At 35.0% G+C, this 11,782-nt stretch overlaps 1 protein-coding gene across 2 annotated transcripts; it reads left to right on the top strand.

Annotated features, from left to right (window-relative positions):
- Window positions 1-2,541: 2,541 nt before the first annotated feature.
- On the top strand, window positions 2,542-10,824 carry LOC117414271 (SAP domain-containing ribonucleoprotein-like). 2 transcript variants are annotated; one of them, XR_009329725.1, is made up of 10 exons: window positions 2,542-2,740; window positions 3,459-3,567; window positions 4,288-4,355; window positions 6,704-6,756; window positions 6,858-6,972; window positions 7,489-7,562; window positions 8,075-8,159; window positions 8,411-8,436; window positions 9,495-9,572; window positions 9,659-10,824. XR_009329725.1 is itself a non-coding variant. In XM_059032174.1 (10 exons), exons 1-10 carry the CDS (start codon window positions 2,591-2,593, stop codon window positions 9,704-9,706), a joined length of 741 nt encoding a protein of 246 aa, XP_058888157.1. In that variant the 5' UTR covers window positions 2,566-2,590; the 3' UTR covers window positions 9,707-10,028. The 2 variants fall into 2 exon arrangements, 1 of the variants encoding a protein (XP_058888157.1); XM_059032174.1 differs by having other exon boundaries at window positions 2,566-2,740; window positions 8,075-8,094; window positions 9,659-10,028.
- The last annotated feature ends 958 nt before the right edge of the window (window positions 10,825-11,782 follow it).

The following is an 11,782-nucleotide window of genomic DNA, read 5'->3' as shown; positions in this document are numbered from 1 at the left end:
GAATGAAAGAGCAGCTTGGAAATGACAGCCAGAGCTGTATACACGGGCACCCATTTTTCCATTTATTGAGAGATATTCCAGAAACTGAGGAATAGACTGTTCAGGAAATATTAGAAATCTACTTGCCAGGAAATAAGCATGCCCTTGATTCTGTGTGAAACTTTGTGTAACATTTTACAATTAGTTTGCAGTTTCTAAGAATTTATAGTACCTTTTTAATCATCTTATGAGGTTTAGACCACTTCAAATAGACCCCTATATCCCTAACTATTTCTGTTTCTGATGGGTATCAGGATCAGAGCAGAACGTCATCCCACAGCTACATAGTTTTAGTGCCTTGTAAATATTTAAATATACTTGACAAATGGGGTAAGTATTTTTCTTGTCAGAGTTTATATTACACCACACTTTGTATTTACAATTAATGTTGTACATTAATGTTCTATGTGACTATGGCATGTTGCAAATAAAGAAAGAAAGAAAGAAAGAAAGAAAGAAAGAAAGAAAGAAAGAAAGACATTTGTTTTATATGTTTCATATTAATTGAAACAGGACAAAAATTCTAATGTGTTTTGTTGACAACTAGAAACAAGCAATTCAGATTTTTCTCTTTTCTCTTTCCTATGCAAGATGCTGTTGTGTTAGAGAACAGCAAGGGGAGCTAGCCTTTCTCCCAACTTCAAATTTCCTGATTCAGCTGTAAAGTGGTTTCTGCACTGAGTGCATCTCAGAAGAAATTCTCTACCTGGTTGCTGGCTTTTCATGTCTTTAAATTATGCATGTTTAAATAAGTCTGTCTCCTCTAGCTGCACCACTGCCACTATTTTAACTGCTTATTTCTCATAAACCATTTCATGTGACTTCATATTTTCAGTGTTATGGAAACTCTTTAGACAAACTAACAGTACCCTTCACTTTGACCTGTGCCCTGACGGCCATATTGTGGTCATATGATTTTGTTTGCCAGTGGAACAAGACCTAACACTAAGATACTGGCTTCATACTCAGTACACAACTGTGCTCTGTGATTCTCCATGTAAAGCACAAGAAAAAAGCTTTCACCACCACAGCGTCAAAGCCTCATGACTAAGGGACCATTTGAGATAGTGACTTAAGATTTGCAGGGTGACCTTGACATTGACCCACTGACCTAATATGGCTTCCATATTGAGGTCATGTGATTGAGTTTATAGCTGGGTTATAAACTGTATGCTTTGTATTATTGTATTAATTGTTGGTACACAGCAATTTTCCCAGTGAACCCTCTTGATTAACCTATCAAATATTACAATAAGCCATGTGAATAGGCTGGGCAGATGTAAATGGCTAAACCAGAATGAAAAAAATTCCAGTATTAGTCTTTACAAATAGTATTATTAACCCTTGATTTTCTTTGATTTTAAAACTGACCATATACCATATATATTTGAGGATAATAATACAATATATTCAATGATTTTTAATTCTTAATAATAATTTAAAAAAATAAAACAAATCGGCAGAATGAGATAATATCATAAATTGAATGAAAATGATTATCATTGGAATTTTGGAACCAATAGTAATGCCTTATTCACAGACCCACATAATCTGCAAATGGCAGGCAGGTAGTTTGGAAAGGAATCAATAATGCACGATCAACACCTGTTTAAAACAGACGATTGTCTTTCACATCCACATTCACAATCTGCATGGGTAATAATATTTTGGTACCATGCTACCGGTGCAGTGTTATTTTTAGGTATGTGGTAAAAAAAGTGGTGCACAGCGCATTGCGTTTGCTTGTGAAAGCCTAAACAACTTCTGCTAAGAAAGCAGGCAAGTGCCAATTCAAATCTAGTATGTTATGCTTTTGGTCTTTTACATCTTTTTAAATTTATATTTCCAGTCTTTTACATTATTGTTAATGTAATTTATCATATTTTTCCATCATTAAGAAAATAGTATGTGAATATTTATCATATGCAATACTTTGGGTCTTGTACATTTTTTTTACTTGTGCATCTTTGCAGTGGACTTCTCATTTTGTCTTGTTCGCTGTTCGCTGTTTCCAGTTTAAGTTTGTAAAAAAAAAAAGGTAAATGTACCTTTTTGACAATAGGAAAACACCTATCAGATCGGAATTGATTGCATATGTACCAAAATCTGACTCCATACAACTTCCAATGCGACAAGTGTCGCTTTTGGTCAAGGTACCATCTTCTGACGATGTACCACTTTAACACTACACCGGTAGTATAAACCGTGCCCACCTTTGAAATGTCGATTTTCGCATTTAAAAAATATTGATAACAACAGTACACTGTGAAAGCAAATGCTGAATAAAAAATAAATAGCTAAACTAACGTTGAAATCTAAGCAATCACTTTAAAATTTGGAGGGTCTCTGTAAACAGGGCACCGCGTCAGTCAAATAAATGTAAATAATAAAGGCCTAATACATTTCGTTTTGTTATTGTCTCGTTTTAAAAAATAAAATAAAAAATAGTTGGCCTACTATATTACTTTTAACTTCAAGGACACACCAATTGTATTACCTCTACAAATGCATCTCTTCAGTTATCTAAATTGGTGACGAATATATTACACTTATGTGTGATCATCAGCGGGCGGCTTTTCAGTTTATCAACAACCACCATCTACCGTCATTATGTAAACCGGAAGCGCAGCCGAGAAATGTAGATTTGCGAAGACCGAAAATGGCTATTGTCAAAGCAGAACGAGATTTTACAAAACTTAAGGTGCGTTCTTTCTTCGTATTAATTTACTTTAATGTATCTTCGGAGTTTTTATGATCGATCACCACCAATTATGGCGTTCCAACCAAGGTGACCGAATGCTGGACGCCATAGTCTGCATTTGGAAGAACCCGACCCGACCGACCTAACTAACTAACTTGAGAATTGTGAAGTCGAGGGCAGGCAAAAGTGCAGCAATTTTTTTTCAGTCCAGTGTAAACTCTCTTTGTAGCGTCTAATTTTAAACCTTACATCTACATAAACTAAAGCCCTGACGGCACAACCGCAACGTTTTTGAACGTCTGTTGGGTTAGCTCACGTTATGCTAACATTGCATTGCAAGGACCTGCGGGTCAGAGACAGGGTCTAGCTAGCTCATGCATGGTCTTTAATAAAAATGATTATATATAACGTCGAAAAAAAGACGTGCAACATGCTGCATATAAATTAAGACGGTTTATTTTACCTGATTGATCTTGTTTGGCTAAAACGTCGATTGGGGAAAGGTTTGAGCCATATTTTAATTGAACTCACTGAAGCCCATATATATATGAAACATTGAAAAAAACGTGTCTTTTTTAACTATACCTCTATCGAGATTATGAAGAAGATAAGCGGTCACTTGCCCGTACTTGTCGACTCTATAATACTGTTTTTTCGAGAAGAATAACAGCCCCTGCTTTAAACACTGCAGTCTCTCTAATTTAAGAACATTTTACAGATTGTAGAACTAAAACAGGAGTTGTCTCATCGTAATTTGAAAACAAAAGGGAGTAAGGCTGAGCTCTTAGCAAGACTGGTAAAGGCTTATGAAGATGAAGAAGAACATGGTACAGTATGAGTTTAATATTTGAATATACATTATTAACAGTTGTGCAGAAAACTCGAGCCTGATGTCTTATTTGTTTGGAGCTGTGCATAGCTTGGCAGGCAATTGCGTGTAGCCCTGCTTATTTTTGTAGAAGTATAGATCTGTTGACACATAAAGCACATTTACATCAGTAGTAAGGACTAGCTGTTGTGGAAACCTGTATAGCAAGATGGAAATTGGCAACTAAAAAATACTGTTTGTGCTCACAGTTTTTTTTAATTTATAGCAGTTGTTTCCTGCATAAGATTTTCCTGCTAATCAATAACATAATGTTATGAATTTTACAGCCACTGTTTCTGATTTAAGTACAGGTGGGTTTTTAAGCCCACATAGTGAACATTAAATCTGTGTCAGACTGCCACATTTCATGATAAATGGCATTTTGTAGCAGAGTATTTGCTAAATTGCTTCTTTCATTATTTTGGGAAATTTAAATTGCCATTATCTATCAATTGAGACTACTTCCTCTGAGGCCCTATCTCAATCATGTAGAAATGTGGAGTTTTGCTCAGTAGGTGCAGCATTTTAAACGCTGTATTACCTTATTTCACGTGACCATGCAAACATTTTCTAATTTCCGAAAATTACTGTAACCTGAAAAGACAGCAAACGTGTTGCTTTGGGGTTTCCATTTTTGTTAAATGCACTTCAACTTCTTGATATTCCTTGTGTGAATTAGAAGACAGTGTGGATGAAGAAACTGCCTTTGAAGACATTGAGTCAGATGTCTTTGGTACAAGCTCTAAGGTAAGAAGTGACATTCTTTCAGTCTTTTCTTGTATCCCAGGTGGTACATATCCTTGGTTACAGGCAGGGGTGAAATTCTGCCGGTACTCCATACCGGGCATATTAATGCCGGTACTGGGTCCTGGGGCTTATTTTATCTGTTTTTCAACTACTCTCTTCAACCTTATCTCAATCGGTGCCGCTATTCAGATTTAATTCAGCACAGATAAACTATATGAATATTCAAACGACCATTGCTGCACATTAATTTGAAGGCAAAAATCCATGTTGGTGCCCACTGTAAATTACATAGCAGTTGATAAATATAGTCAGCACTCAGATATACAGCACTCAGATACACGTCAGTCACGTTTTACCGTCCTTGTATTAAGAAACAAATCAATTAACATTTTATATGTATATAATATAACAAATGAATGCACTTTCCCGTCATGCGCGATTTCCGATTCCGTCACCAGTTTTCTGATACAAAGCCCATCTCTTCAATGTTACAATTTATTTGGTTATCCGTCACAACCCTGCATTGTGTTCTTTTTTTTTTCTCTCTTGTGCAAATCAGTCTTAATTGTGCAGTTACACAGTGCTTCCTCCAGTTTCACCTGACGAAAATGCAGCAACAGCAAAGCGAACGAGACCAGCTACTGTAACGTAAAACAGTTAATGATTAAACAGTTTTAGATACTGTGATGTATTTATTGTTATTTATTTTTTAATCTGATCTTTAGTTGCTTTTGTGCATTTTCATTTACTTTTGAACTGTGTTAGGGCCTATATTCTGCAATCTTTTTTTGCTAAATTGCATTGCATTTTATGTTTACCCAGTTCTGTGCATGGGTAACAGTTTGATTTAATTTTGCTGTTGGGTCGTTAATGGGAAATTTTACATACTGCTACAATACTTATGCGATTTAAAAGTATGTACTGTATTACAGTCCATGTGTCCACAGTCATCTATTTTTGCAAGTGATCTTTCCAGAATCATATCGTTCTGAATTATGAATTAAAATACTACTTCTGTTGAAAATATAGTACTGTACCAACAAAAACAACTACAGTACATCTAAATGGAAGCCTACTTATTTTAAAACACAGCCCTTTCAGCTATGAATTTTTGACATTGTATCTTTTTTGTGTTCCCTGAAAAATGGACAAGGGTTGGAATGGGCCAAAATTAAATAATCAGATATGCATCACGCTTTTAACCGTCAATCAAGTCAAAATTTTACATGGTTGGATATGTGAGTGTTGACTGTATTAGAAATAATTGCCATAACATGTATGATTAACCTATTAAGTTTGACCTGTTGCCAAAACAATAATAATAATAAAAATCTAGCAAAACGCCTGATTTTTTGTCTCAAGTTTATTATTAGAAGTAATAAGTAAAAAAAAAAAAAAAATACATACAAATACAGTTCTATATGTTCTAGTCCAAAGCTATCAGTGTACAGTAGCATGGTCAGGTCTTGTTGTATGTGAGTACCCAGGGTCTGGAAAGTATGGGGATGGTTTCAGAGAATACTGTGGAGATTAAGATGGTCTAGTCAAGTACATAATGTTTTAAAGAGTAGCGCCTGTTACTTTAAATATTAGAGGGTTATTTCAGCCCCTGTTGTGCATTGGTTGACTAGACCTTTTTGTATATTTTTTTCATAGCACAGTTGTTTTTTTTATACAGTTTTTTCTACAACATCATCTCTTTCTTAGGGTATCATGAAACAAAACTCCCTCTCTACATCAGTTACTGCATAGTATAATACTTAATTCTTAATAAGGTTTAACTTTAGTGTTATATTACAGTACAGTTTGTTATATTAAAGTAAATTAATATGGAGTACATGCAGAGGGTGCAAAGCTTTCAGTATTTTCAGCTTCTTTGTTTATGGTGAATTGGTTATATTATAGCAGTTATTTTTTGAAGGCTTATTTTGTAGTCAAATGAATACATTTTAAAAGTATTTATTCATTGTCATTCAAATGGTCTCAATTTTTAAAATGTTTACATGTGGGGGGGGGGAACTGAACCACAGGTCTGCTCCAACCAGCTGCGCAGATCAGTACCCTGTCTCATGTATATTAGTATGTTGAACTGGCCATCCAACTGTTATTGACATTCATTTGGACAATATGTTGGACACCAGGATCTAGGTTTTGATGACCCAAGTGAGCTGATGAAGCTAAAGAAATGCTGTGTTACATTTTTTTGTATTGCTTAGTGATGGAACCCTTGATAAATGAGATGACCCTTAGCTTTGCCCTAGTAATTAGTAGAGTTGGTTGTCTTTGTGTACATTTTGAGTTTGCCATTGCTTTTGATGAATTGTACCTCTGTTTTCCGTTCCTCAAAGGAAGAGGAGTTGGATATACTTGAGGATGAAGAATCTTTGCAAGAACATGTCAAGTAAGTAAAGATTGGAAAATAGAGCTAGTTTTGAAGTTACAAACCCTACACTTTGGTTGTGTAGTGGACACGGAAGCCTCATTTACATTTTTTCCCCCTAGAAATCCCCTGACTCCAGTACCACAAGTGGTCTCCGGACCAGAGGTTGGAAATTTGTGTTCCAGGCAGGCAGAAAAACTGAGCATTAAAACTGTTGCATCCATGACGAAAGAAGAGGTTTGTTCAATATTTTAATCCTAAATCTTTTTTTTTTTTTTTTTGTGATGCATCAGATTAAATTGTCTGTCTGTTACAAAAAAGTGGCACTCCTTGGTTATGTATATATATATTTAATCTATCAACATTGATAGTTTGTAACCTGATGAAAACACCAATGTGTCGAAACGCATTGTTCTGCGCTTTTTAAAACAAATGGATATCAATAAAGATTGGTTTTAATGAGATGCTGAGTATTTCACCCTATTGAACTGTTCAAAATCTAAAGGATCTACAGGAGTGTGCTGCCATACCAGTTTCTGTCACTGGGGACAAGTGGATATATATTATAAGTTGGAGATATATATATATATGTAAAAGTTAGATTTTTATTTTTTTCAATGTGACTGTGCAAAGGGCACTTGATCAAATTGAATAGTCTTATCAAATTAGGAAAACGATAGCATATTTATATGCATTTTAGTATAAGTATATCGTTGGTTTTATTTATCTATATATTTTATTGTCTTTGATTAGCGGCTTAAGAAGAGAACGGAAAGATTCGGCAAGTCTGCCAGTGATCAAGCAAAGAAAGAAGCCAGAGCTGCTCGGTATGCTCATTCCATTTCTTATTTTGTAATATGTACAGTTAATCCTTTTTTTTTAAACCAGTTAGCAAATAGACTGCTTATCCATTTGTCATTCACTTGTATTGAAACAACTGTTGGCACAAATTTTTCAAACAAGTGTTTACTTGACTTGATCTTTTAACTGGGGGGAACAGATTGCTATCCTCTGACCCACAAGACTGGGTTTGATCCTTTTATATGTATATGCTATATTTGGATACTGGCGTACCTTGTTGAGATGTAATTACACTGTCATATCTAGTTGCAGTCCAGCACCCTTAGGGGTAATCCATTGTAAGTGTTGGAAAGATATAGTCTTCCCAGAATGGAACACAAGGATCTTTGGTCCACATTGGATTTGGATAGTGTACATCTGCAGTATATTGTAGAGAGGGGGAGTATTAACATGTAATTAAACTCTAATTACAGCTGAAAAAAATCTGTATTTTCTTTGTCAATATAGATCATAATCATGTTTTTTTTTTTTTTAATAGGTTTGGCATTCCAGTTTACGGTAAGACAAATGTTTTGGAGACATTCTTGGGTTCTCAACATACCCAATTTACAGTGCTGGAGCAGGTGTGTTTGGTAATTGTTTTATTCTAATCCCAGAAGATGATATGCATTTGATAACCTTGACAGCTGAAACTAATCACAGGAACAGAAGTTAGTGCTCCTGTTTATATGTTTATGCTGTGTGTACACGTTGCATCACTGAATTTGTAGAGTGAGGCTATCCAACATGATCGTTTGTTAAATTATAGAACTGTGTAAGCAATACATGCCATAGCCTGGTGTTCACTTCATGTAATTTATCACTTTCCTTACAGGTGACACAGAAATTAAACAAAATCCGGTAAGTTGTGTTTTGTCAAGTATTACTGTTTGTTTTTTAAGCTAAAATATTTCTTCAAAAGATGGGTCTGTATAATGTGAAGCCTGAATTAGAATAGTGAGTGTTTCAAGACTTATTGTATTTTCAGTTATGTTTCCCTATGGTTACTTAAAGGCAGGATAGCAGTGTTGTTATTCCTGATTGTTTGTAATTCTGCCTAAATTAAAGGTCCCATTTTAATCTCTCAGTAAAGTAATGGTGTTAAGTGATTCCTCTATATGACACAGGCAGCAACATAATCTATTCTCATGGTTGTTCATTCTTGTATGACACGTTTGCTGTCTGTGGGATTGAAAATGCTAACTCGGCCTCATTTCACTGGCACGTGCAGCCTGTTTTACAGGGGCGCACGTGCCGTACTTCACTCCTGCTAATCAAGAACATGTGCAGGTGCGAGGAGCATGAAAGAACAACCTTTGTAGAGCTTGAAGTAAAGATATATATATATATATATAGATATATATAAACTATTTATACAGGCTTATTGTTTTCATGACCAGTGTATCAATAAAAGATTAATTAATGCTGGGATATACCTACCACTTACCACCACAAGAAGTACAGTTGTGATAAAACAGTGAGCAGTTAGTTTTCTTCAGTTTATCATTTATACCAGTGTATTTGTACCAACTGTATTGTTTCCTAGATGTAATGTTAAACCAGAGTAAAACATTCCAGCCAGTATATATCTTATGCATCCACAATATACCAAATCCGCTCACTAGTACAGGCATGGTTCTGTTACATATATCATTTATCTTTGAGTTTTCAAAAACAGATGTAAGAAACCGGTGTCTAAGTGTATTTATTTTTCATTCTAAGACACTGAAGCTAGTTTGTAGTTATCCTAAGGTAGTCTTTCTGCAACGTGAAAGTGCTGAAAGAATTCAAATAACCCTAGTACAACTCATTGAAGACTACCCAAAGCTGCATATTCCATTTATCAGTAGACTATTCTACTAAATGTTGCTTTGTGTAGAAATTATTACTGCTGAATCTAATGCATATTACTTAATTAGGTTTGTCAAGAAAAATTAAGGAAGAGAAAGGAACGATTTGGAATTGTGATGGATACAACAGGTCTGCTTGATAATCAGGTAAACGGAAAGTATAATTTATTTACTTTATTTCACTGTTTTATAAGAACTAAACCTGTAAAGCTAATTGTTTTCCCTCCCTCTAGGCTAAGAAAAGGATGAGAGCCGAGCGCTTTGGAATAAATCTGAACTAAACATTAACACAATGTTAAAAGTACTGTGGGTGTTTAGAATTTAAAATGAGGGTGAAAAAAAGACTTGCTGACACGAAATATTGTCATTGTTAATTAAAACAAGGAAGTGTGGTCGTGCTTTCCAGTGTTCTGTTTGCATGTTTGTTTAGCAAGTTATTTTTATTTTTTAGTATGTGTCGCAAGCAGCCTTAGTGTAGTCAAAATGTGTTTCAATATATTTTATAATAAGCCTCTTTTCAAAGAATTGGCTGATGCAGATATATTTGTTCTTCCACACTGTAATCCTTTTGCAAGTTATCATGATAAATATTTAAAATCTAAAGCTGCCCTGAAAGTGTGATTTTTATTTATTTTTTGTATTATTATTTCTTCATTCATCTATAGAACTGCTTATCCAGTTGTGATGAAACCTGGTTAGAACACTCTTTAGCACATGTCATTTAGAGTAACAGAGCCAGAGAAAATATAACAAGGCCTGTCTGAACATTTATATCCAGTTATGAATATAACAATAGAGCAGTGGTTCTCACTTGGCTCCTTTTCAGTCTATCCCAATCAAAGAACTTGTTCAAACAAGCTCCTTAATTACCTAGTTGAAAACCTAGTTTCAGTGAAACAGTTAGAGCTGTATGAAACAAGGCTCTGAACTGCTGTTCAGTAATTTAGGATACTATTGGGAATGGAGTAGATTGGAAGTGAATACCACTGTTAAAGTATTGGGATCTGGGGATGCAGTATTTATTCTATATGGAATTGTCTACGTACAGTATATGTGTCACATAGGTAGGTCCTCTTGGTTTACTTTTTCAAAATACTGATAGCTGTTGTATTTACTGGCTGGGGATTGAGAATGTCAAGCAATTTGAGTTACCGACTTAATATTTTCCATGTTATGGAAACTCCTCTGAGGAAATATAAGTTCTTCCTGACCTGTGACTTACTGTAGCTACCATATTGGTCATGTGTCTTTGAGATGTTGTTCAGGACTATAATTCTTTTTGATTTAAAAAAAAAGTTTTCATGGGTTTTGTGCAAATTTAAAACAAAAAAAGCTGTTTTGTTTCAGCAATGTTCACATGCCTCAGTTTCTGTTTTATAATAAAGACTACTGTAGGACACTGCAGTGGCTTAGTGTCTTCCAGCATGTTCATATATCCCCAGCAGTGGGCTTGTCAGGCTCATGTTGGCCTAGTTATTGCATGCTGCTTGGTGAATTTGGTCCCTTTTCAAATTTATCAACCCTCTATTAAATTTAAAAAAATAAAAAAAATAACTCATGCAAATAACACAAGGATGGTAGAAAAATGGGGTAATTTAAAATGAATGAAATTCCCGTTGTGCCTGCTGTGATTTGATTTTGATGTTTTCTCTCCAACTTAACTGTTTGGCTCATTGACTTTTGATTAAAACTTAGTGAGAAATAAGTGGTGACCTCTCAGCAGAAGTCTGTGAACCACAAACTTGTAATCTGTGTGGCTATAAACTTTCTGTGTTAAAGTCAGCATCTGTAACATTCATCACAAGGTCATGGCTGAAGCTTGTAAGTGAAATAGCAAGTGAGATTCTGGGTTTTTCCAGCAAATGCAGATACAGTAAGGGACCTACAATTGCTTGCTGAAAATAAACTCCAGATGCATGAGAGATTTTTAAATGTGTTTGCCTTCTAGGCATATGGAGTGCCTTTTGAAAAAGTTTCAGGATTAACACAACTTTGGAGGGTTGGGTTTAATTGTTTTCATAAATGAAACCTTCAAGAAAAACACATTGGAAATATTACTCCAGATCTTTACCACATATTTATTTAAATAAATAATTCCACAAGTGCACTCATTCTACCATTGAAAAGTGAGTGGATGGGATGACTGCTAACATTGGTACAACAGCCACTGTTCTTGAAACCCTTCTTCTGGGGGAAAACTAATTGGAAATTAATTGCATTTGGGGAACCACTGCAATTGTATTATTTGCCTATTTTTAAGAGGGAAATCAATGCACGCTCTCAGGTTTACAGGAAAACTTGCATCCTAGTTTTGAGATGTTTTAGATAATGGGTGATGATTAAACCCTGTTGTACAT

Source organism: Acipenser ruthenus, chromosome 10 (genome assembly GCF_902713425.1).
Source record: "Acipenser ruthenus chromosome 10, fAciRut3.2 maternal haplotype, whole genome shotgun sequence".
NCBI lineage: Eukaryota > Metazoa > Chordata > Actinopteri > Acipenseriformes > Acipenseridae > Acipenser > Acipenser ruthenus.
The sequence above is the reverse complement of the archived record's forward strand: the minus strand, read 5'-3'. Positions and strand labels throughout refer to the sequence as shown.

Coding starts and splice junctions, on each gene's coding strand:
- LOC117414271 (XM_059032174.1), top strand. CDS start 2,591: ATGTGTGATCATCAGCGGGCGGCTTTTCAGTTTATCAACAACCACCAT. Junction 3,568..4,287: donor TGAAGATGAAGAAGAACATG/GTACAGTATGAG, acceptor TGTGTGAATTAG/AAGACAGTGTGGATGAAGAA. Junction 6,757..6,857: donor TCTTTGCAAGAACATGTCAA/GTAAGTAAAGAT, acceptor TTTTCCCCCTAG/AAATCCCCTGACTCCAGTAC.